Genomic DNA, 25392 nt, shown 5'->3' with positions numbered 1-25392 from the left:
TGTGACATGAATTAATGCCAAAATAACATGCAAAACAGGCACAACAAAATAATAATTTGTAGCTCAACAGGTGGGGCTCAAAAACCCCACCTGCCCTGAATGACGGGTCACCACTGGTCCTAATACTCTTGAAGTGGCTTCCTTTTCTGGTGTCCTTGCCTTCACCACAGCCGAGAGGTGAGGGGTCTCTTTAGGGTTTCACCATAGTGCTGGCACCTGACAGGTCAAGTCATTAGTGTTTGTGAAGGAAAGATGAAAATGAAGACAGGAAGCTAGTGTATTTTATTGGCACATGGCCAGCCAGATGCTGGAATGGGAGCTAGCCACCGGCCTCTTAACTTCATGCTAGATGGGGACTGTGTGTGTGTACAGACCAAAGTTAAAATATATTTGTTATCTTTCATATACTTAAGTTGCACTTCATTGAGCTTGTCTGGTGCAACAGAACCAATGGAATAGTCCCAAAAGTGCAACCCTTCCCATCTGGCACCCAAAGCAGGTTAAAGGAAGTACCTGCTACTACACGTGTTGATACGCACTTCAAAGGATCTTATAACGGTTTGTTTTTTATCACCATGATGTTTTTATACCTGCATTTTGTATTTATATTGATGTGTGTATTTTCTGTAATTCAGGTCTTATCTGTAAAAGAGACCAGTATGACTCTGTTAAAATGAAGTAAATACACTTGGACCTGAGTGAATAGTTGTTGAAGTTGTGTCTGACCTATAATCATCTCAGGCAAACGCAATGATGAATACATGTCTAGAGGTGGGTTATGCCAGGCAATGCCAATGGTCTGAGCAGTTTTAACTGTGCCCTCTAGTGACGACAGCCATCTGTTACATGGCAATCCAGAAAGGTGTTCTAGCAGTTTCCACAGAACTCCTGTCTACAGAGGATGGATATATCCCATTCGGATATTTATTTTTTATTTTACCTTTATTTAACCAGGCAAGTCAGTTAAGAACAAATTCTTATTTTCAATGATGGCCTAGGAACAGTGGGTTAACTGCCTGTTCAGGGGCAGAACGACAGATTTGTACCTTGTCAGCTCGGGGGTTTGAACTCACAACCTTCCGGTTACTAGTCCAATGCTCTAACCACTAGGCTACCCTGCCGTCCCATTTGGCGGATGGATACCCCATTTGGCGGATGGATACCCCATTTGGCGGATGGATACCCCATTTGGCTTCCAGGCGAAAATAACACAGCAAGGAAACAGAAGCAGATCAAACACAGTAATAAAAACTAAAAATACATTTTCTGTTCTCACGATCATTATCTCAGTCATCCTCCCTCCCACTCTTTGTCCAACAGCGATCCTAGAGTTGTAATAGGTCATTATGTTTTGTCCCTGTTGGGATCTGTTACCACAACACTACTTCATCAGGTTCACAGACTACAGTACATGGTCTATTACAGATTATAAACTGGGTGGTTCGAGCCCTTAGCCGTGTTACTTTGGCCATATACAACACACCTTATTGCTTAAACATATCATCCCTCAAATTAGTTCACCAAAGTGTGTCTTTATAGCTGACCGGCAACATAGTTCACTGACTAGAGGTTATATAGTTGATTGGCCCCATACAGACAAGACAATAAAGACGTAATTTTGATTTTATTTGGGGATGTGGCAACATAACTTTCCGGAAGGTGTTATTGTCATACAAATACATACCAGAGAGACCAGGGATGTCCTGGTACAGAGAGACCAGGGATGTCCTGGTACAGAGAGACCAGGGATGTCCTGGTACAGAGAGACCAGGGGTGTCCTGGTACAGAGAGACCAGGGATGTCCTGGTACAGAGACACCAGGGATGTCCTGGTACAGAGACACCAGGGATGTCCTGGTACAGAGAGACCAGCGGTGTCCTGGTACAGAGAGACCAGGGGTGTCCTGGTACAGAGAGACCAGGGATGTCCTGGTACAGAGAGACCAGGGATGTCCTGGTACAGAGAGACCAGGGGTGTCCGGATGCAGAGAGACCAGGGGTGTCCGGATACAGAGAGTCCAGCGGTAGGTCCCAAATAGCACCCTATTTCCTATATGGTACACTACATGTATTTTAGGGCTCTGGTCAAAAGTAGGGCATTATTTTGGGAATAGGGTGCCATTTGGGATGCAAAAAAGGTAATTTGACAATGAACTCAAGTCATCGAGGGGTGACCGCAAAACGACATGGAACAGAATCATATCAGCGGTATCGTCTGTATAAATCAACACTGAAAAGTGAGGAAAAACAAAAGAATGGAGCAAGCAAAAATGTGCCACATAGAAAACAAAAAACAGAAAGTGATTTTCATTATAATACAACACAATGAACAATGACAAGGAAGAGGAGCCATGTTGTTCCCCTGGTTTTGGTGCCTTGTGAAGAGATAGAGAGGGAGAGAAAGAACGAAAGAGAGGAAATATGGAGAGATGATTTGGAGAGATAACCTCCTCTCTCCAAGTGGCAGGAATCAGCTTCCAGAATTCCCACGGCAGCGTAACCACAGCAACGCTGGGAGGGGCCAAGCAGGACTCTTCTCTAAGGCTTGATATGGCACGACCACTCCAAAACACTGGCTATTGTTCGCCCTTACACTTCTACTGTACACCTACCTACTCTCTCATTGTCCCCACCCCTCCCAACCACTACCCCCCCCGTTAGCCCCAAACATCCATCCACCCACCAAACCCCCATCCTCACCCCATCCCTAACCTCCATTAGCGCCCCCCCAAAACCCCAGTCCCACCTCTAACCTCCCCATTAAGCCTCAAACTTCCACCCAGCCCCCAAACTCTCAGCCCCACCCCTCTCAATCCCCCCCATTAGCCCCACCCCCCAAACCCCCCACTCTAGAAGGCACGGGTGTAATTTTCTTGTGACCACATTCTAAACGTCTGGTTTGGATGAGTGGACGACAGTGACGAGGCGATGACCACAGACACACACAGAGTGGGCAGCCCACAGAGACACCGAGGTAATGGGGTATTGATAATGCCAGACTGGCTTGTTCCACAGAGGGTCTTGTCTGTGTGAAAGAACGTCTCTTTAGGAAAGAACACAACTGCTATGAGTGAGTCAGTCCGTTAGCTATGTACACAGGAAGTGGACTGACGGCCTATACTACACCTGAAACACAGCATCTGGCAGATTTTCACTTCATCTAGTTGATTTCTGACTGGCTGACAATGTTGAGTTACTACTGTACAAAAGTCTATGAACAGCCTCCCCACTGGGGACTCTACTGTCTACTAGGTGTCATGTTTACACACTATCGGGCAAGTGATCAGCTGAACATTCATCCTACCGTACATGTTAACCACACAGCAACAATTCATGTCAAGCATCTAGTTTATACAATTGACCTGGTCTACAAATTTGAGTGGAACGATTCAAATCGATTGATTACAATGACCTTCTTTTGTTTGTCGATTCCCCGTCAAGCTAGGAAACTCGAGCCTTGTCAAAGCATATATTGGACCGCTTAAATCTGTTCTTCTCCCTTCTCGTATATTTTTGAACTAGAGGTTCTACTCACAAAGGACACACCAAACAAACGAAACAAATGAACAGTCTTTAAAAAAAAATATTGAATGAAAGTAACTTTTCTTCAAAAGTCTCAGTGTAAAATGTTCCCTGTCGTTGGGGAGGCGGGTGAAATGCAAGGAGCGGTGTCCGTTAGCAAAATTAAAAATGGCCGCCAGATGTCAATCCCTTCTCCAAGGCCCAGTTCACGACATCATGACGCCGGCTAAGGCCGAACGCTGACCTCAACTTCCCTTCAGTCCTGGCCGGTGCCACTCCCCCTTTAAAAATACATGGATCTTTAAACAGGTACAAATAAATAGAAATTAAAAACAATTTCAGTTTTTTTTGAGGAGCCTCTTTCAGGAATGCTTGCTTTGGAGACGTGTGTGTGACAATGGTGGCCCGTCTGAGGACAGTGGAGCAGGGTCAACTCAGTAGAGAGAGAGAGAGAGAGAGAGGGTTGAGGCAGAGCTACTGGGTGCTCTTGAAGTTCATTCACTTCCAGACTGTTTCTCCTCCTTAACCTGGACAACCCCCCCCATCAGTCCTGTCTCTCTCTCTCCATCGGTCTCTCTCTCTAACTCCATCTGTCTCTCTCTCTGTCAGTCTGTCGGCTGCTACTTGAACAGGAAGTTGATGAAGACCTGAAGGAGGATGAGGAGGATGATGATGGCGTAGTCGCGCTGCTGCAGGAATCCGCCCTCTGCTGCCGCCTGGCCCACTGTCGTTCGGGAGCGCAGCACACCGATGCTCCTGGAGATGTAGGCGCACACACGCAGACAGAGTCAGTGAGGGCTCAGTCACAGGAATTATATGCACAACCACAAACTCACAATGCATAAGTTGGGAACAATTGAATCCTCACTCACTCAAAGACCACACGCACACACACTCAATGTCTCATGTTTGAACGACCCTCACTTGTAAATGTTCTCCTGTGTCTTCTTTATAGAATCAATGGCACTTTGAAGTTCACTAAGGTCTGGGCCCTTTTTCCTTAACCGGCTACTGTGCTTGCTTTTGTGTCCTGGAATACACAAACAGCAACAATCAGCTGTAACAAAGAGTCAATAACACATGTTAAAGTAAATGTCCAGTGAAAATGTCACTTTTAACAGTACATTTTATGTTAACTTATACCCAAATAATGTTGTTGACTCGTCCTATAGTCGTATTGGAGGGAAAAAAAACACTTTGAAAACCTCCAACTTGCATCTCAAACAGACATGCTATTGCTTTCCATTTCCTCAGAGTATGATGTCATACTCCTGATGGGGATGAGCTGACCAATCAGCGGTCTACTCTCTCTATTGACAATTTTTTTATGACTGGTATACGCCCACACCATTGTGCTGTTGGGGTACGCCCACACCATTGTGCTGTTGGGGTGTATGAGTGTGTGTATATGTGGGGGAGTGTATGAGTGTGTATATGTGGTGGGGTGTATGAGTGTGTATATGTGGGGGGGGGTGTATGAGTGTATATGTGGGGGGGGGGGTGTATGAGTGTGTATATGTGGGGGGAGTGTATGTGTGTGGGGGTGTATGAGTGTATGTGTGCGCGTGTGAGGGGTGTATGAGTGTGTGTGGGTGGTGTATGAGTGTGGGTGGGGGTGTATGAGTGTGGGTGTATGAGTGTGGGTGTATGAGTGTGTATGAGGGGTGGGTCGTTGTGTTGCAGCATTGGGATTGTATGTATATTAATGTGAGTGGTATTGTAATATTGTTGGTATGTGTGTGTGTGTGTGTGTGTGTGTGTGTGTGTGTGTGTGTGTGTGTGTGTGTGTGTGTGTGTGTGTGTGAGACGTACGCTCGCTGCCGGAGGAGTCCTGGCGGTCAGGTTCTGGGGAGGAGCAGCCACTCTCAGGTTTCTTGGGCTTGTCACTGTGCTTGTGCTTTCTTTTGGGCCCTGTCACCTACACACACCAAGGACACACACATCAACACAGAGCCACACACACCAGCCACCAAATCAACACACACACCACAGAGAAGACGACAAAACCAAAGATACCTACACAAAAACACTCACGCACCGCACACACACGCTTGTACACCTACGAACAAACACACAGAAACTACGTAAATAGCTGCAATTAGGAACATAACACAGACACAAACGCACGCACGCACGCACACACACACACACACACACACGCACACACACACACACACACACACAATAACACTTGCATCACATGCTAATCGGTAGCACAGTAATATGAGGCATGCGAGCGTGCCAATCGGCCACATCCAGTGAAACTCCAAAAACAACCAACAACACAGTCAGTTGCAACTAAAATTAACCAAATGAACTAACCAACCAAGCACCTATTAAAGCACTTAAAGCGCTCGGAGACATCAACAACCAGCCTTCTTAAAAAGGAAAACAGAATGATCCAGAAATCATCTAAAAAATGACAACAACCAACATGGCGGTAGGTGGTGGGGAAACAGTCAAAACAAAATGGCTGTACGAGACAACAGGCTGGGCGGCGTGGCCCACACGGAACAGAAGCAGCCACAGGCGATGGTTGTGAATGGAGCTGGAGAAGACTTTTAGAGCAAGCTGCAGTGGTGGCTGGTGACAAACTGAAGTGGAGGAGGTGGAGTAAAAAAAAAATCAAGAAGTATAAAAACAACTCAGGGAGCGCTGTTCGGTTGGCCAACCTACCTGGCACTTGCAATTGCCATCCCTCCTGGGGCCCTGGTTACTGAGACTAATTACACTGGCAGAACGTACCATAGGGGTGCGGTGCCGCACTTTAGTCTGGATCCAGCCGTCTTTCTCAAACTGAATCATATCATTCAGCGGATCCCACGGCCGGGTGCTGTGGACACACACACAGACACACAGACACACACACACACACACACACACAGACACACACACACACAGAGAACATTACATAAGCAGATATTACAGTCTGTTGGTAATGTTATGCCAACATGTTGTTGTAACACCAGGTCCATCCATTAGGTGTCACAATCCTCCTGTTGATAAGCTCTGGGGTCAGTTCAGATGCAGAGACTTGACATACATTACATACAAGGTTTTGATGCTACTTCTTGGTCGTCATAGTAATGGAAGCATTGGCAAACTAATACAGTCTAACATCTCTATAAACGTTAAAAATAACCTCAAGTTATTCCTGGCTCTGCCTGTCAATAGAGAATTTAGTTACATAACATCTCCACTAGCTGGCTCCTCTCCTTTAATATATCAAGCTCCCAGACAGGCATCGAAGGTCAGTCTCACATTTCACCCACTCATGGCTAACATACAAATATGAGGGAGATAAGCTGATCCTAGAACTGTAACTTCTACTCAACTTCAACTAACGGGTCACGTACCAAATGGCACCAGATTCCCTATATAGTGCACTACTTTAGACCAGAGCCCTGTGGGGAATAGAGTGCGTGAATTAGAGATAAGAAACTCACTCGGCATATCTGTAATGCCACTCTCCGGTGACGGGGTCCTGTTCAAAGAGCCCGGGCGCCCAGTCCTCACACTTGGCCTTGCGCTCGCGGGTTGACTTCCTCTGAGCCTCCTCCAGGATAAACTTCTCATTGGTGGCCTCTGTCTGGTCCTTGTTGTTGATGGCCCTCGTTACATGCTGCCATAACCTGGGAGGACGGAGGGAGAGACAGAGGGAGAGAGAGAGGGGGAGATAGAGAGAGAGGAAGATATTTTTATTTAGAGAGAGATTTAGAGATATATATATATATATATATATATATATATATAGAGAGAGAGAGATGTAAATATATATATATAAGGAATGAGATGGTGAATAGAGGAGAGGAGGAATAAAGAGTCAATGAGGGGAATGAATGAGATGAGGGGAGGGAGGAGGAATAAAGAGCCAACGAGGGGAAGGAATGAGATGAGGGGAGGGAGGAGGAATAAAGAGCCAACGAGGGGAAGGAATGAGATGAGGGGAGGGAGGAGGAATAAAGAGCCAACGAGGGGAAGGAATGAGATGATGAGGGGAGGGAGGAGGAATAAAGAGCCAACGAGGGGAAGGAATGAGATGATGAGGGGAGGGAGGAGGAATAAAGAGTCAACGAGGGGAATGAATGAGATGAGGGGAGGGAGGAGGAATAAAGAGTCAACGAGGGGAATGAATGAGATGAGGGGAGGGAGGAGGAATAAAGAGCCAACGAGGGGAAGGAATGAGATGAGGGGAGGGAGGAGGAATAAAGAGCCAACGAGGGGAAGGAATGAGATGAGGGGAGGGAGGAGGAATAAAGAGCCAACGAGGGGAAGGAATGAGATGAGGGGAGGGAGGAGGAATAAAGAGCCAACGAGGGGAAGGAATGAGATGATGAGGGGAGGGAGGAGGAATAAAGAGCCAACGAGGGGAAGGAATGAGATGATGAGGGGAGGGAGGAGGAATAAAGAGTCAACGAGGGGAATGAATGAGATGAGGGGAGGGAGGAGGAATAAAGAGTCAACGAGGGGAATGAATGAGATGAGGGGAGGGAGGAGGAATAAAGAGCCAACGAGGGGAAGGAATGAGATGAGGGGAGGGAGGAGGAATAAAGAGCCAACGAGGGGAAGGAATGAGATGATGAGGGGAGGGAGGAGGAATAAAGAGTCAACGAGGGGAAGGAATGAGATGATGAATAGAGGAGGGAGGAGGAATAAAGAGTCAATGAGGGGAAGGAATGAGATGATGAGGGGAGGGAGGAGGAATAAAGAGTCAACGAGGGGAAGGAATGAGATGATGAATAGAGGAGGGAGGAGGAATAAAGAGTCAACGAGGGCAAGGAATGAGATGAGGGGAGGGAGGAGGAATAAAGAGTCAACGAGGGGAAGGAATGAGATGAGGGGAGGGAGGAGGAATAAAGAGTCAACGAGGGGAAGGAATGAGATGATTAAGGGAGGGAGGAGGAATAAAGAGTCAACGAGGGGAAGGAATGAGATGAGGGGAGGGAGGAGGAATAAAGAGCCAACGAGGGGAAGGAATGAGATGAGGGGAGGGAGGAGGAATAAAGAGTCAACGAGGGGAAGGAATGAGATGATGAATAGAGGAGGGAGGAGGAATAAAGAGCCAACGAGGGGAAGGAATGAGATGATGAGGGGAGGGAGGAGGAATAAAGAGCCAACGAGGGGAAGGAATGAGATGATGAATAGAGGAGGGAGGAGGAATAAAGAGTCAACGAGGGGAAGGAATGAGATGATGAGGGGAGGGAGGAGGAATAAAGAGCCAACGAGGGGAAGGAATGAGATGATGAGGGGAGGGAGGAGGAATAAAGAGTCAACGAGGGGAAGGAATGAGATGATGAGGGGAGGGAGGAGGAATAAAGAGTCAACGAGGGGAAGGAATGAGATGATGAGGGGAGGAGGAATAAAGAGTCAACGAGGGGAAGGAATGAGATGATGAGGGGAGGGAGGAGGAATAAAGAGTCAACGAGGGGAAGGAATGAGATGATGAATAGAGGAGGGAGGAGGAATAAAGAGCCAACGAGGGGAAGGAATGAGATGATGAGGGGAGGGAGGAGGAATAAAGAGCCAACGAGGGGAAGGAATGAGATGATGAATAGAGGAGGGAGGAGGAATAAAGAGTCAACGAGGGGAAGGAATGAGATGAGGGAGGAGGAATAAAGAGTCAACGAGGGGAAGGAATGAGATGAGGGGAGGGAGGAGGAATAAAGAGCCAACGAGGGGAAGGAATGAGATGAGGGGAGGGAGGAGGAATAAAGAGTCAACGAGGGGAAGGAATGAGATGAGGGGAGGGAGGAGGAATAAAGAGTCAACGAGGGGAAGGAATGAGATGGTGAACAGAGGAGGGAGGAGGAATAAAGAGTCAACGAGGGGAAGGAATGAGATGATGAGGGGAGGGAGGAGGAATAAAGAGTCAACGAGGGGAATGAATGAGATGATGAGAGGGAGGAGGAATAAAGAGTCAACGAGGGGAAGGAATGAGATGAGGGGAGGGAGGAGGAATAAAGAGTCAACGAGGGGAAGGAATGAGATGATGAGGGGAGGGAGGAGGAATAAAGAGTCAACGAGGGGAAGGAATGAGATCGTGAATAGAGGAGGGAGGAGGAATAAAGAGTCAACGAGGGGAAGGAATGAGATGATGAGGGGAGGGAGGAGGAATAAAGAGCCAACGAGGGGAAGGAATGAGATGAGGGGAGGGAGGAGGAATAAAGAGTCAACGAGGGGAAGGAATGAGATGATGAGGGGAGGGAGGAGGAATAAAGAGTCAACGAGGGGAAGGAATGAGATGATGAGAGGAGGGAGGAGGAATAAAGAGCCAACGAGGGGAAGGAATGAGATGATGAGAGGAGGGAGGAGGAATAAAGAGCCAACGAGGGGAAGGAATGAGATGATGGGAGGAGGGAGGAGGAATAAAGAGCCAACGAGGGGAAGGAATGAGATGATGAGGGGAGGGAGGAGGAATAAAGAGTCAACGAGGGGAAGGAATGAGATGATGAGGGGAGGGAGGAGGAATAAAGAGTCAACGAGGGGAAGGAATGAGATGATGAGGGGAGGGAGGAGGAATAAAGAGTCAACGAGGGGAAGGAATGAGATGAGGGGAGGGAGGAGGAATAAAGAGTCAACAAGGGGAAGGAATGAGATGATGAATAGAGGAGGGAGGAGGAATAAAGAGTCAACGAGGGGAAGGAATGAGATGAATAGGGGAGGGAGGAGGAATAAAGAGTCAACGAGGGGAAGGAATGAGATGATGAGGGGAGGGAGGAGGAATAAAGAGTCAACGAGGGGAAGGAATGAGATGATGAATAGAGGAGGGAGGAGGAATAAAGAGTCAACGAGGGGAAGGAATGAGATGATGAGGGGAGGGAGGAGGAATAAAGAGTCAACGAGGGGAAGGAATGAGATGAGGGGAGGGAGGAGGAATAAAGAGTCAACAAGGGGAAGGAATGAGATGATGAATAGAGGAGGGAGGAGGAATAAAGAGTCAACGAGGGGAAGGAATGAGATGAGGAGAGGGAGGAGGAATAAAGAGCCAACGAGGGGAAGGAATGAGATGAGGGGAGGGAGGAGGAATAAAGAGTCAACGAGGGGAAGGAATGAGATGATGAGGGGAGGGAGGAGGAATAAAGAGTCAACGAGGGGAAGGAATGAGATGAGGGGAGGGAGGAGGAATAAAGAGTCAACGAGGGGAAGGAATGAGATGAGGGGAGGGAGGAGGAATAAAGAGTCAACGAGGGGAAGGAATGAGATGAGGGGAGGGAGGAGGAATAAAGAGTCAACGAGGGGAAGGAATGAGATGAGGGGAGGGAGGAGGAATAAAGAGCCAACGAGGGGAAGGAATGAGATGAGGGGAGGGAGGAGGAATAAAGAGTCAACGAGGGGAAGGAATGAGATGAGGGGAGGGAGGAGGAATAAAGAGCCAACGAGGGGAAGGAATGAGATGATGAATAGAGGAGGGAGGAGGAATAAAGAGTCAACGAGGGGAAGGAATGAGATGATGGGAGGGAGGAGGAATAAAGAGTCAACGAGGGGAAGGAATGAGATGAGGGGAGGGAGGAGGAATAAAGAGCCAACGAGGGGAAGGAATGAGATGAGGGGAGGGAGGAGGAATAAAGAGTCAACGAGGGGAAGGAATGAGATGAAGAGAGGAGGGAGGAGGAATAAAGAGCCAACGAGGGGAAGGAATGAGATGATGAGAGGAGGGAGGAGGAATAAAGAGCCAACGAGGGGAAGGAATGAGATGATGAGGGGAGGGAGGAGGAATAAAGAGTCAACGAGGGGAAGGAATGAGATGATGAGGGGAGGGAGGAGGAATAAAGAGTCAACGAGGGGAAGGAATGAGATGATGAATAGAGGAGGGAGGAGGAATAAAGAGTCAACGAGGGGAAGGAATGAGATGATGAGGGGAGGGAGGAGGAATAAAGAGTCAACGAGGGGAAGGAATGAGATGAGGGGAGGGAGGAGGAATAAAGAGTCAACGAGGGGAAGGAATGAGATGAGGGGAGGGAGGAGGAATAAAGAGTCAACGAGGGGAAGGAATGAGATGATGAGGGGAGGGAGGAGGAATAAAGAGTCAACGAGGGGAAGGAATGAGATGATGAATAGAGGAGGGAGGAGGAATAAAGAGTCAACGAGGGGAAGGAATGAGATGATGAGGGGAGGGAGGAGGAATAAAGAGTCAACGAGGGGAAGGAATGAGATGATGAATAGAGGAGGGAGGAGGAATAAAGAGTCAACGAGGGGAAGGAATGAGATGATGAGGGGAGGGAGGAGGAATAAAGAGTCAACGAGGGGAAGGAATGAGATGAGGGGAGGGAGGAGGAATAAAGAGCCAACGAGGGGAAGGAATGAGATGAGGGGAGGGAGGAGGAATAAAGAGTCAACGAGGGGAAGGAATGAGATGATGAGGGGAGGGAGGAGGAATAAAGAGTCAACGAGGGGAAGGAATGAGATGAGGGGAGGGAGGAGGAATAAAGAGTCAACGAGAGGAAGGAATGAGATGAGGGGAGGGAGGAGGAATAAAGAGTCAACGAGGGGAAGGAATGAGATGAGGGGAGGGAGGAGGAATAAAGAGCCAACGAGGGGAAGGAATGAGATGAGGGGAGGGAGGAGGAATAAAGAGTCAACGAGGGGAAGGAATGAGATGAGGGGAGGGAGGAGGAATAAAGAGCCAACGAGGGGAAGGAATGAGATGATGAATAGAGGAGGGAGGAGGAATAAAGAGTCAACGAAGGGAAGGAATGAGATGATGGGAGGGAGGAGGAATAAAGAGTCAACGAGGGGAAGGAATGAGATGAGGGGAGGGAGGAGGAATAAAGAGTCAACGAGGGGAAGGAATGAGATGAGGGGAGGGAGGAGGAATAAAGAGTCAACGAGGGGAAGGAATGAGATGAGGGGAGGGAGGAGGAATAAAGAGTCAACGAGGGGAAGGAATGAGATGAGGGGAGGGAGGAGGAATAAAGAGCCAACGAGGGGAAGGAATGAGATGAGGGGAGGGAGGAGGAATAAAGAGTCAACGAGGGGAAGGAATGAGATGAGGGGAGGGAGGAGGAATAAAGAGCCAACGAGGGGAAGGAATGAGATGATGAGGGGAGGGAGGAGGAACAAAGAGCCAACGAGGGGAAGGAATGAGATGATGAGGGGAGGGAGGAGGAATAAAGAGCCAACGAGGGGAAGGAATGAGATGATGAATAGAGGAGGGAGGAGGAATAAAGAGTCAACGAGGGGAAGGAATGAGATGATGGGAGGGAGGAGGAATAAAGAGTCAACGAGGGGAAGGAATGAGATGAGGGGAGGGAGGAGGAATAAAGAGCCAACGAGGGGAAGGAATGAGATGATGAGGGGAGGGAGGAGGAATAAAGAGTCAACGAGGGGAAGGAATGAGATGATGAGGGGAGGGAGGAGGAATAAAGAGTCAACGAGGGGAAGGAATGAGATGGTGAATAGGGGAGGGAGGAGGAATAAAGAGTCAACGAGGGGAAGGAATGAGATGAGGGGAGGGAGGAGGAATAAAGAGCCAACGAGGGGAAGGAATGAGATGATGAGGGGAGGGAGGAGGAATAAAGAGTCAACGAGGGGAAGGAATGAGATGAGGGGAGGGAGGAGGAATAAAGAGCCAACGAGGGGAAGGAATGAGATGATGAGGGGAGGGAGGAGGAATAAAGAGTCAACGAGGGGAAGGAATGAGATGATGAGGGGAGGGAGGAGGAATAAAGAGTCAACGAGGGGAAGGAATGAGATGGTGAATAGGGGAGGGAGGAGGAATAAAGAGCCAACGAGGGGAAGGAATGAGATGAGGGGAGGGAGGAGGAATAAAGAGTCAACGAGGGGAAGGAATGAGATGAGGGGAGGGAGGAGGAATAAAGAGCCAACGAGGGGAAGGAATGAGATGATGAGGGGAGGGAGGAGGAACAAAGAGCCAACGAGGGGAAGGAATGAGATGATGAGGGGAGGGAGGAGGAATAAAGAGCCAACGAGGGGAAGGAATGAGATGATGAATAGAGGAGGGAGGAGGAATAAAGAGTCAACGAGGGGAAGGAATGAGATGATGGGAGGGAGGAGGAATAAAGAGTCAACGAGGGGAAGGAATGAGATGAGGGGAGGGAGGAGGAATAAAGAGCCAACGAGGGGAAGGAATGAGATGATGAGGGGAGGGAGGAGGAATAAAGAGTCAACGAGGGGAAGGAATGAGATGATGAGGGGAGGGAGGAGGAATAAAGAGTCAACGAGGGGAAGGAATGAGATGGTGAATAGGGGAGGGAGGAGGAATAAAGAGTCAACGAGGGGAAGGAATGAGATGAGGGGAGGGAGGAGGAATAAAGAGCCAACGAGGGGAAGGAATGAGATGATGAGGGGAGGGAGGAGGAATAAAGAGCCAACGAGGGGAAGGAATGAGATGATGAGAGGAGGGAGGAGGAATAAAGAGCCAACGAGGGGAAGGAATGAGATGATGAGAGGAGGGAGGAGGAATAAAGAGCCAACGAGGGGAAGGAATGAGATGAGGGGAGGGAGGAGGAATAAAGAGGAGGAGTGAAAGAAAAGAGTCTGTCTGTCTCTTCATACCTCTCAGACTCATAGTCTCCCTGGTCCTCAGGAGGCACGGTGCAGCGTGTCAGCCTGCTCTGACGCAGCTCTGCAGTGGGGTTCCAAAACGTATCCACCACCCCGGTCTTCTTATCGTTGATGAAGATTTCACTGTCCTGGAGGAGCCAGATACACAGGAAGACCCAGTTAACACAGTTAGACCGACCCCCATCACCCTGACTTCCCAAAACAACCTGGCTATGTGCCCTGGTCAAAAGTAGTGAACTAAGCCTCCCGGGTGGCGCAGTGGTTAAGGGCGCTGTACGGGAGTTGTAGCGATGAGACAAGATAGTAGCTACTACAACAATTGGATACCACGAAATTGGGGAGAAAAAGGGGTAAAAATTCAAAAAAAAAAAAAAAAAGTAGTGAACTATATGGGGAATAGGGTGCCTTTATGGGATGGAGGCAGCGGTAGTGATGTTTAGGTACAGCTAATCTGACTGCTGAGCTAACTCAGACAGTCCTCCTAAACAGGCTGAGAGAGCTGCATTGACCGATCTGAGGACACACACGCACACACGCACTGACACACGCACACACACACAGTTGTTATTCCCCAGAACCCGATGACACTAATGGCATAGAACTGGCCAGGGTAATTACCCAGAAAGCCAGGGTGAGATAGAATGATAGTTATGCAGGGGAGTTGTTGGTTCTAACATTGACCCATTTATCTGTCTGTCAGTCTGTGTCTGACTGTCTGTCAGTCCGTGTCTGTCTGTCAGTCAATGTCTGGCTGTCTGTCAGTCCGTGTCTGGCTGTCTGCCTGTCAGTCCGTCCGTGCCTGTCGTCTGTCAGTCCGTGCCTGTCTGCCTGTCAGTCCGTGCCTGTCTGCCTGTCAGTCCGTGCCTGTCTGCCTGTCAGTCCGTGCCTGTCTGCCTGTCAGTCCGTGCCTGTCTGCCTGTCAGTCCGTGCCTGTCTGCCTGTCAGTCCGTGCCTGTCTGCCCGTCAGTCTTGTCTGCCGTTTGTCAGTCCGTGCATGTTAGTCTGTGCCTGTCTGCCTGTCAGTCCGTGCCTGTCGTCTGTCAGTCTTGTCTGCCGTTTGTCAGTCCGTGCCTGTTAGTCTGTGCCTGTCTGTCGTCTGTCAGGCGGTGCCTGTCTGTCGTCTGTCAGTCCGTGCCTGTCTGTCTGTCTGTCTGTGCCTGTCTGTCAGTCTGTGCCTGTCTGTCAGTCTATGCCTGTCTGTCATCTGTCAGTCTATGCCTGTCTGTCATCTGTCAGTCTGTGCCTGCCTGTCGTCTGTCAGTCCGTGTCTGTCTGTCTGCCTGCCTGTCTGCCTGCCTGCCTGCCTGTCTGCCTGTCTGTCTGTCTGTCTGTCTGCCTGCCTGTCTGTCTGTCTGAGGCCCAGCTTGAGAACACAGTAAAAACCAGCTGGATCCAGCAGAAACCCAAATAACAAAAGATAATGATTATGATATACTGTGTACGCAGCCTGTCACCCTGACAAACTAACAGATATTATGATGTACTGTGTACGCAGCCTGTCACCATGACAAACTAACAGATATTATGATATACTGTGTATGCAGCCTTTCACCATGACAAACTAACAGATATTATGATGTACTGTGTACGCAGCCTGTCACCATGACAAACTAACAGATATTATGATATACTGTGTATGCAGCCTGTCACCATGACAAACTAACAGATATTATGATGTACTGTGTACGCAGCCTGTCACCATGACAAACTAACAGATATTATGATATACTGTGTACGCAGCCTGTCACCATGACAAACTAACAGATATTATGATATACTGTGTATGCAGCCTGTCACCATGACAAACTAACAGATATTATGATATACTGTGTACGCAGCCTGTCACCATGACAAACTAACAGATATTATGATATACTGTGTATGCAGCCTGTCACCATGACAAACTAACAGATATTATGATATACTGTGTACGCAGCCTGTCACCCTGACAAACTAACAGATATTATGATATACTGTGTACGCAGTCTGTCACCATGACAAACTAACAGATATTATGATATACTGTGTACGCAGCCTGTCACCATGACAAACTAACAGATATTATGATATACTGTGTACGCAGCCTGTCACCATGACAAACTAACAGATATTATGATATACTGTGTACGCAGCCTGTCACCATGACAAACTAACAGATATTATGATATACTGTGTACGCAGCCTGTCACCATGACAAACTAACAGATATTATGATATACTGTGTACGCAGCTTGTCACCATGACAAACTGACAGATATTATGATATACTGTGTACGCAGCCTGTCACCATGATAAACTAACAGATATTATGATATACTGTGTATGCAGACTGTCACCCTGACAAACTAACAGATATTATGATATACTGTGTACGCAGCCTGTCACCATGACAAACTAACAGATATTATGATATACTGTGTATGCAGCCTGTCACCATGACAAACTAACAGTCTTAGCACATATTAAACAGTGTCTCTGGCCATTGGTGCAGAAAACAACCCATTTTACATGTAATTGGTGACTTAAATCTACATACAGTTTGGATACATTAAGCAGGTAGGTGAAAGTGCGTGTTCGTTCGGTGGCCTCCATTAAAACTTCATCAAGGTCAGGTCTCCTGACATAATTAAAGTCAGTTTGACCTTTGGGGTGGAAAATAACTTTCCATACTTCGAAACCTTTAAAAACTAATTCAACGCATGCTAGGGGGCAGTGTTCGGAAGTTCGGATGACTGACGTGCCCAAAGTAAACTGCCTGTTACTCAGGCCCAGAAGCTGGGATATGCATAGCTGGTAGCATTTGATAGAAAACACTCTGAAGTTTCAAAGACTGTTAAAATAATGTCTGTGAGTATAACAGAACTGATATGGCAGGTGAAAACCCGAGGAGAATCCATCTGAAATGTATTTTTTTCAAGGTCACCACCCATTCAAATGCTTGTCTATGGGACATTCAAAGGAATTCCTCCCAGATTGCAGTTCCTATGGCTTCCACTAGATGTCAACAGTCTTTAGAAAGGGCTTCAGGTTTGTTTTTTGAAAAATTAGTTAGTAATGAAGTTTTTCAAGGTGGCTCTCATTTGGACTGTAGTCTTGTGGAGCGTGGATGAGGTTGAGCACTCCGTTATTTATCTCCGGTATTGAACATATTACATTCTGTCTTAAATGTTATCATTTCTTTACATATTAGGGTACCTGAGGATTGATTTGAAACGTTGTTTGACTTGTTTGGACAAAGTTTATTGTTAACTTTGGGTTTCCTTTGTATGCATGTTGAACGAGTGGAACGGGTGGATTACTGAATCAAAACGAGCCAACTAAACTGACCTTTTTGTGATATAAAGGACTTTATCGAACAAAACAACCATTTGTTGTGTAATTGGGAGCCTTCAGATTGCAAACAGAGGAAGATCTTCAAAGGCAAGTGATTTATTTTAAATGCTATTTCTGACTTTTGTGACGCCTCCGCTGGTTTGGAAAATGTTTTAAATGCTTTTGTATACAGGGCGCTGTCCTCAGATAATCGCATGGTGTGCTTTCGTCGTAAAGCCTTTTTGAAATCTGACAAAGCGGTTGGATTAACAAGAAGTTAAGATTTTAAACAATGTAAGATAATTGTATTTTCATGAATGTTTAATATTACGATTTTTGTATTTTGAATATCGCGCTCTGCAATTTCACCGGATGTTGTCGAGGTGGGTCACTAGCACCCCACCTAGCCCAAGGAGGTTATTAAAGAGAAGCGTAGGGTCGTGTTCATTAGGGCACCAACGTTTGCAACGGAAAACAAAAATAAGCATTTCTAGTCCCAAACTGTTTGTCAGTTTTCCTTCTGCTGGAGACATAATGAACTTACCCAGTGTCCCTCCAGCGTAGCCAGCACCTCCTTCCCCAGCTTGATCTTTCCAGAGACCTGGTTCACACTGTCATTGTTACCCAAGAACGGCTGAAAAGAGAGGGGGAGGGTGGCGCTTTATGTTACAGCCCTGTTTAACCTGGTTCTTACCTGCTATTTACATGGCATCAAAGTGGAGACACGGTAACCATGTTACATGGCACCAATGGATCATTTCTGGTAATGACCTCAGAGAATCCAACCGTCTTGGTACCAAATGGGACATATTGATGCTTGTATCTCAAAAGAAACAACTGTATATATAGCTACTAATCTAACTATACTATTACTCTAGGTAGCTACCACTTCAACAAGTACTATATAAGTATTACCTGGTAAGTAGAAGGCTGTAAAATAAAGTGTTCCAGAAAGGAGGATTCATCACATTGGTGTTTTGAAGTTCAAGATGCAGCACATGGGTGGGTCAGGCAACCCTCCTCTTGGATAGGTACTGGGTATGCAGGCTTTTGTTCCAACCCCACTTTAAAACACCTGATTCAGGTGGTCCTGTTGAGCAGCTAATTAGCAGAATCAGTTGTGCTCCATTGGGGCTGGAGCCAAAGCCTGGAGGTGGGTCCTGTAGCTCTCCAAGATGAGGGTTGTCCCCCCCTCCCTCCCATCTACAGCTTCATTAGAGTTTATAGGACTAAAACTGCCTAATGCAGTTTGAAGCTTTTGTTCATTAAAGACTAAAAGCCAAATGATTGAGGATAGAGAACAAGTTATATCCTCCTACCTTGAGTTTGAACTCGAGCTGGGCACTGTATCCTGTCTTCTCACAGGCAATGGTGATCTGGCCAGCCAGCTCCAGAGTCATGGTGCCATACAGGATGCCTGAGAGAGGGAGGATAGTTACTATACACTACAGTAGAGATGGTGCCCTACAGAGGGAGGATAGTTAATATACACTACAGTAGAGATGGTGCCCTTCAGAGGGAGGATAGTTAATATACACTACAGTAGAGATGGTGCCCTACAGAGGGAGGATAGTTAATATACACTACAGTAGAGATGGTCCCCTACAGAGGGAGGATAGTTAGTATACACTACAGTAGAGATGGTGCCCTACAGAGGGAGGATAGTTAATATACACTACAGTAGAGATGGTGCCCTACAGAGGGAGGATAGTTACTATACACTACAGTAGAGATGGTGCCCTACAGAGGGAGGATAGTTAGTATACACTACAGTAGAGATGGTACCCTACAGAGGGAGGATAGTTAGTATACACTACAGTAGTGTGCAGTGTGAGGGTTTATTCCATTTAAATGAATTCCATTCAGGAAGTAAACTGACATTCTGATTCTAATGTTCCCCGTTCTTCTCATATTGACTGAGGTGAAATGGTATTGACCCCAACCCTGGTAGTGTGTGAATCAGGACTGATTCAGTTAGTAGTGAAGTATATTTCCAGTATTACAGACTTTCCAGTCAGTCTGTATGACTAGAGACGTCATGTTGAATCTACTTCCTATGTAGAAGAAAGGGACGTGTTGCTTCAGGGTTGGGCTCAAGACAGTCAATTCAGGAAGTGATTTGAATTTAAAATCCAAAATGTTTAATACTTCTGACATAAACAGCTTCTCCTTTTCAGATTATTAAGAAGTCATTAAAAATAGATGGACTCTTTTAATTATGGAATTGTAATTTTAGTTACTTCCTGAATTGACTGACTTCAATTTGAATTGAGCCCAAACCTGGCAAGCTTGCAATGAACATTAGGTGGGCATATATAATTCTAAGGGTATGAATGTAATGTGTGTTGCTTTCACAGTAAGACTCCAGTCAGTAAGAGGTCAGACCTTAATGCAATGTGTGTTGCTTTCACAGTAAGACTCCAGTCAGTAAAAGAGGCCAGACCTTAATGCAATGTGTGATGCTTTCACAGTAAGACTCCAGTCAGTAAGAGGTCAGACCTTAATGCAATGTGTGATGCTTTCACAGTAAGACTCCAGTCAGTAAGAGGTCAGACCTTAATGCAATGTGTGTTGCTTTCACAGTAAGACTCCAGTCAGTAAAATAGGTCAGACCTTAATGCAATGTGTGTTGCTTTCACAGTAAGACTCCAGTCAGTAAGAGGTCAGACCTTAATGCAATGTGTGTTGCTTTCACAGTAAGACTCCAGTCAGTAAGAGGTCAGACCTTAATGCAATGTGTGTTGCTTTCACAGTAAGACTCCAGTCAGTAAGAGGTCAGACCTTAATGCAATGTGTGTTGCTTTCACAGCAAGACTCCAGTCAGTAAGAGGTCAGACCTTTGCAGTGGGCGTAGGGCATGTTCATGACGTAGTCTTCTCCTCTGTTGAGAAAGGTGAGCCGAGCCTCTCCGTCCAATATGGCCGACAAGGAGTTTCCTGCAAAGAGACACATCGTCATGACAACACCCAGGAAAGGGTGTTAACACAGATATAACATTTGTTGGGTGCGCCTTTAAAATTATTATTATTTTTGTTTTCATCAGAAATGTGTTACCAAATATTCACTTCCCACTGTTAACTAGACAGGCCCGACGTATCTATCTATATGCATTTGCTGTTTGGTAGGTGTGTGTGTGTGTGTGTGTGTGTGTGTGTGTGTGTGTGTGTGTGTGTGTGTGTGTGTGTGTACATGAGTGTGTGTTGTACCGTAGAACTTGGACTTGGCCAGGATGCTTCCGCTGAGACAGAAGCCGTCCTTCCTGTTACTGACGTAGAACGCTGACACTGGAGGATGATGGGACACCTGACAGGGAGAGAAGGTGATTGGTCTAAGGTCAGGAGGACAGGTACTGGAAGCTAGCCCTGATCATAGCCAGTCTACCAGAAGATGTCATGTTGTAGAGTCTAGACCTTCTGAAAACCTATCACATTCCTTCTTTCATCCATCCACCAACCCGTCCAACCATCCACCAACCTGTCCACCCATCCATCCATCCATCCATCCATCCATCCATCCACCAACCCGTCAAACTATCCATCCATTCATCCACCAAACAATCCATTCACCAACCCATCCATCCACCAACCCGTCGATCCATCAAACTATCCATCCATCCATCCATCCACCAACCCGTCGATCCATCAAACCATCCATCCATCATCCATCCACCAACCCATCCATCCATCCATCCATCCACCAACCCGTCCATCCATCCATCCATCCACCAACCCATCCATCCATCCACCAACCCGTCCATCCATCCATCGTCCATCCATCCACCAACCCGTCCATCCATCCATCCATCCACCCATCCATCCACCAACCCGTCGATCCATCCATCCACTCCCCCACACATCCATAATTTACATACTAACTACAACGTGAATCAATTGCTCTTATGTCAGATTAAAAACCCCAATCAGACAATCATATACTAGGGAGCAGTCTCCCTTCCTGGCTCTGTTACCTGTTCAGAAATGTAGAATGTCTTGCTGTTGGTCTTGCTATGGAGCCACATGCAGCGGTAGGTCTCACCGATGATGGGGTTATATGGCTTCTTCAGGCCCTGGTTTTCAGAAGGAGGAAAAACTGAGCTTTAGATAAGTCCGCTGAATGGTAGAGATACCGAGGGACATCTTGTCACATCCAGAACAGAGTCGTGTTCATTAGGCACCTAACAGAAGAAATGGACTGAAATAGAGGGACTACCAGGTCCTATCCAGTAAGAAACACTTACGTTTCTTTTTTAGAAAAATGTTTTCCACTGTTCTCCTAATGAACATGACCCTGCTGAAACTGTGATTTTAAGTGAATGTTCTAATCACCTGTGGCTTTTTGTAGAATCCAGAGATATACCACTTCACTACTTTCTTCATCCTGTTGTAGGCATTCTCCTCCACAGCTGCCCTGGAAATGATCAACAACAAATCGCAATGAGGACCTAAATCAGGTTAAAGATACATCTTTCTGAATATTTGTCTGTATCTTTGGCAGGTCTGACTGTACTGTCCTACTATATAAGACCTTTGATTGGTCAGCTTGGTAGTAATGTCCTACTATATAAGACCTTTGATTGGTCAGCTTGGTAGTACTGTCCTACTATATAAGACCTTTGATTGGTCAGCTTGGTAGTACTGTTCTACTATATAAGACCTTTGATTGGTCAGCTTGGTAGTACTGTCCTACTATATAAGACCTTTGATTGGTCAGCTTGGTAGTACTGTTCTACTATATAAGACCTTTGATTGGTCAGCTTGGTAGTACTGTCCTACTATATAAGACCTTTGATTGGTCAGCTTGGTAGTACTGTCCCAGCAGGCAATACTAGTTCAAATGACATCATTACAACCGTAGTACTGACTCAGAGAGGAAGTCAGGATGGTAGTAGTACTGACTCAGAGAGGAAGTCAGCATGGTAGCAATACTGACTCAGAGAGGAAGTCGGCATGGTAGCAGTACTGACTCAGAGAGAAAGTCAGCATGGTAGTAGTACTGACTCAGAAAGGAAGTCAGCATGGTAGCAGTACTGACTCAGAGAGGAAGTCAGCATGGTAGCAGTACTTACTCAGAGAGGAAGTCAGCATGGTAGCAGTACTGACTCAGAGAGGAAGTCAGCATGGTAGCAGTACTGACTCAGAGAGGAAGTCAGCATGGTAGAAATACTGACTCAGAGAGGAAGTCAGCATGGTAGCAGGATTGACTCAGAGAGGAAGTCAGCATGGTAGCAGTACTGACTCAGAGAGGAAGTCAGCATGGTAGAAATACTGACTCAGAGAGGAAGTCAGCATGGTAGCAGGATTGACTCAGAGAGGAAGTCAGCATGGTAGAAATACTGACTCAGAGAGGAAGTCAGCATGGTAGCAGGATTGACTCAGAGAGGAAGTCAGCATGGTAGCAGTACTGACTCAGAGAGGAAGTCAGCATGGTAGCAGTACTGACTCAGAGAGGAAGTCGGCATGGTAGTAGTACTTACTCAGAGAGGAAGTCAGAATGGTAGTAGTACTGACTCAGAGAGGAAGTCAGCATGGTAGCAGTACTTACTCAGAGAGGAAGTCAGCATGGTAGTAGTACTGACTCAGAGAGGAAGTCAGCATGGTAGCAGTACTTACTCAGAGAGGAAGTCAGCATGGTAGCAGTACTGACTCAGAGAGGAATTCGGCATGGTAGTAGTACTTACTCAGAGAGGAAGTCAGAATGGTAGTAGTACTGACTCAGAGAGGAAGTCAGCATGGTAGCAGTACTTACTCAGAGAGGAAGTCAGCATGGTAGTAGTAGTCGGACAGCTTGTCCAGGAAGGAGCGTGGCTCCAGGATGAAGGTGGGCAGGACCACTTTAGACAGGTCCATCCCAGGCCTGACCTGCTTCAGCAGCGTCCAGATCAGAGACTTATTCTCCTCCGACACCGTCTCTGTCTGGGAGGCCTCACCAGCCTGGAACACACACATATAAAGGTTTGGTGATTTACTGTACACACCACACACACTTTCATATTGCAATGAATTCTGGGGTTAGTCCTGACCGGGTCTTGAAGCCGCTTCAGCAACTGTAAAGCCAACATCGTAGCTGTTGCGCCAAGAGATCCACACCTGTTGATGAGGTTGCTAGGTGATGGGCTATGTAAGGTCACAGTATTCACATAGGGTTGGAGTATATGATATGACTATATGATACAAGCACATTATGGAGTTGCTCCAACGTGATATTATTCAGTATGAACATCTCTCCGGTCTGAAAAACTTCATCAGTTATCAATCAGTTCATTATTCACATCTTTGCTCTTCCCATTTCATCATCTGCTGGCTGTATAATTCCAGCTATCGAAAATGACAATTCTAATTCACCACAGAACAGCTGGGAGGGATTTCACGCAGGCAGGCATACAAGCACAAACACCCCCCCCTTTCAACTATAATTTCTTCATGCCCTGCCTGTGGCACTTGGCTAAGGCTATATTAATAGGGCTGAAGATTTCAGAATCATGAACAAATTATTGACGAATCTCCATCAAACCTCTGAAGACTTGTTGTAAGTCCAATCCTAATGGAATACGGTCTTGTCACGTATAACATTCTACATACTGCAGCAGAACTGTGGCGGAAGAGATGCACGTCCTGATTACTTGTCTATTGCAATTTAGGTTCCAACGTGTCAGAATAAAAGAGGTTAGACAATGGGACATAAGACAGAGATAGAGGGTTAGAGAGAGATCACAGACAGGCTGATTTAAGGGCTGTCTGAGGCTTCACTCTGATGACTGCTGCCCACACACACCACTCTTGATGGACGCCTCGACTCTGCTCCTTTCACTTCTCGTTCACAAAGTGTGGCGGCAGCTAGCCTAGCGGTTAAGACTGTTGGGCCAGTAACTGAAATGTCTCTGGTTCGAATCCTCGAGCTGGCAAGGTGGAAAAATCTGCCGTTCTGCCCTTGAGCAAGGCAGTTAACCCCCAACAACATCTGCTCCCCGGGCGCCGATGATGTCAATTAAGGCAGCCCCCCACACCTCTCTGATTCAGAATTCATTCAGTTCCCAGTATCATCTAACTCTTCCTCATCTTAAACGAAGGTTTATCAAGTGTTCCCACTGTGTTCAAGGAAATGCCACTTATTTTCTCTTAAGAATATTCTCTGAGGTCTTAAATCTTAAAAAATAACAAATCAAGCGGATTCTCTTCAATGTTACTGAGTCAAACTTTCCTTGGGGGAAAATTCTCACATCGCTAGTCCAATCAGATGCATTTATACAGAGTAAGCTGGGCTCAGTACCCCTGACCAATAAGAGCCAGCGGTACTGACTACGCTCATCATCATTCTTCACCTCTCCCAGCTCCTCGTGGGACTGTTCCAGGTACGGAGTCTCCCGCAGGGCCTCGTTGGGGTCAAGGTCAATGTAGGAGTCATCCTGACGTTCCGACGTGTCACTGTCACTCTCCTCACTCTTCCCCAGACCCTCCACGTCTGACTCCTCGTGGTCCTGCTCCCCCTCCCGGTCCGACTTGTCTGAGTACAGGTCAGGGTCCTTGAACTGGTCACTGTCGTTGAACCTAGTGGGAATAACAAGGAGGATGGATTCAAAGGACAGTTCACACTAAACACTTTTTCTGCAAAACACAATCATCACAGTTTTTGCTCTGCACTGAAAGTGCATCTAGCTGCTGAAATGCAAAACAAATTGGTATTGTACTAACAGTGGACTAATGAACAAAATACTGAAAGATAACTTGCCATTACCACTACCAATAGCACGGTGTAGGAATACAGAGCTCCTCATGCCTTACTGCATAAAGGTTTTTTTGAGCAATCCCTGCAGAGTTGACAAAAGCACAGAAATTCTCCACAGCAGCCAAATCCCCCAGTACAACACAGATCCTTTGAAAGTTCAAAGCCTCAAGAAGACAGTGCTCTCCTCTCGAAAAGGAGAACACATGCAATCTTTACAAGCTACAATCAACTACGATGCATTCACAGATAACAGATACAACCAGTCAGACAACCAGTCGTCTCAGGGGAAATGTATCCTCGCAAAGCACATGGA

At 46.7% G+C, this 25392-nt stretch overlaps 1 protein-coding gene across 11 annotated transcripts in view; it reads right to left on the bottom strand.

Moving 5' to 3' along the window:
* Positions 1-1605: 1605 nt before the first annotated feature.
* LOC110499758 (oxysterol-binding protein-related protein 8) overlaps positions 1606-25392 on the bottom strand; it is a 124716-nt gene continuing 100929 nt past the window's right edge. For 5 of the 11 annotated variants that reach the window (XM_090213563.1, XM_090213559.1, XM_090213557.1 and 2 more), the window contains 14 exons: positions 24676-24901; positions 23103-23287; positions 21683-21764; positions 21325-21423; positions 20564-20660; positions 20195-20293; positions 18677-18774; positions 17902-17991; positions 14037-14173; positions 6968-7153; positions 6267-6354; positions 5334-5439; positions 4446-4551; positions 1606-4277 (listed from right to left, as the gene is read on the bottom strand). In XM_090213563.1, the coding sequence (XP_090069689.1) occupies positions 4142-4277; positions 4446-4551; positions 5334-5439; positions 6267-6354; positions 6968-7153; positions 14037-14173; positions 17902-17991; positions 18677-18774; positions 20195-20293; positions 20564-20660; positions 21325-21423; positions 21683-21764; positions 23103-23287; positions 24676-24901 (1735 nt within the window). In that variant the 3' untranslated portion in view covers positions 1606-4141. Of the gene's footprint in view, positions 4278-4445; positions 4552-5333; positions 5440-5541; positions 5581-6197; positions 6355-6967; positions 7154-14036; positions 14174-17901; positions 17992-18676; positions 18775-20194; positions 20294-20563; positions 20661-21324; positions 21424-21682; positions 21765-23102; positions 23288-24675; positions 24902-25392 lie in introns of all 11 variants that reach the window. The other 6 variants (XM_090213561.1, XM_090213558.1, XM_090213556.1 and 3 more) reach the window with 2 other exon arrangements.

The sequence above is a fragment of the Oncorhynchus mykiss genome, chromosome 21, assembly GCF_057628025.1.
Source record: "Oncorhynchus mykiss isolate SJ-2025 chromosome 21, ASM5762802v1, whole genome shotgun sequence".
NCBI classification, from domain to species: Eukaryota; Metazoa; Chordata; class Actinopteri; order Salmoniformes; family Salmonidae; genus Oncorhynchus; species Oncorhynchus mykiss.
Note: the sequence above shows the minus strand (reverse complement) of the source record. Positions and strands in the feature narration are given on the sequence as shown.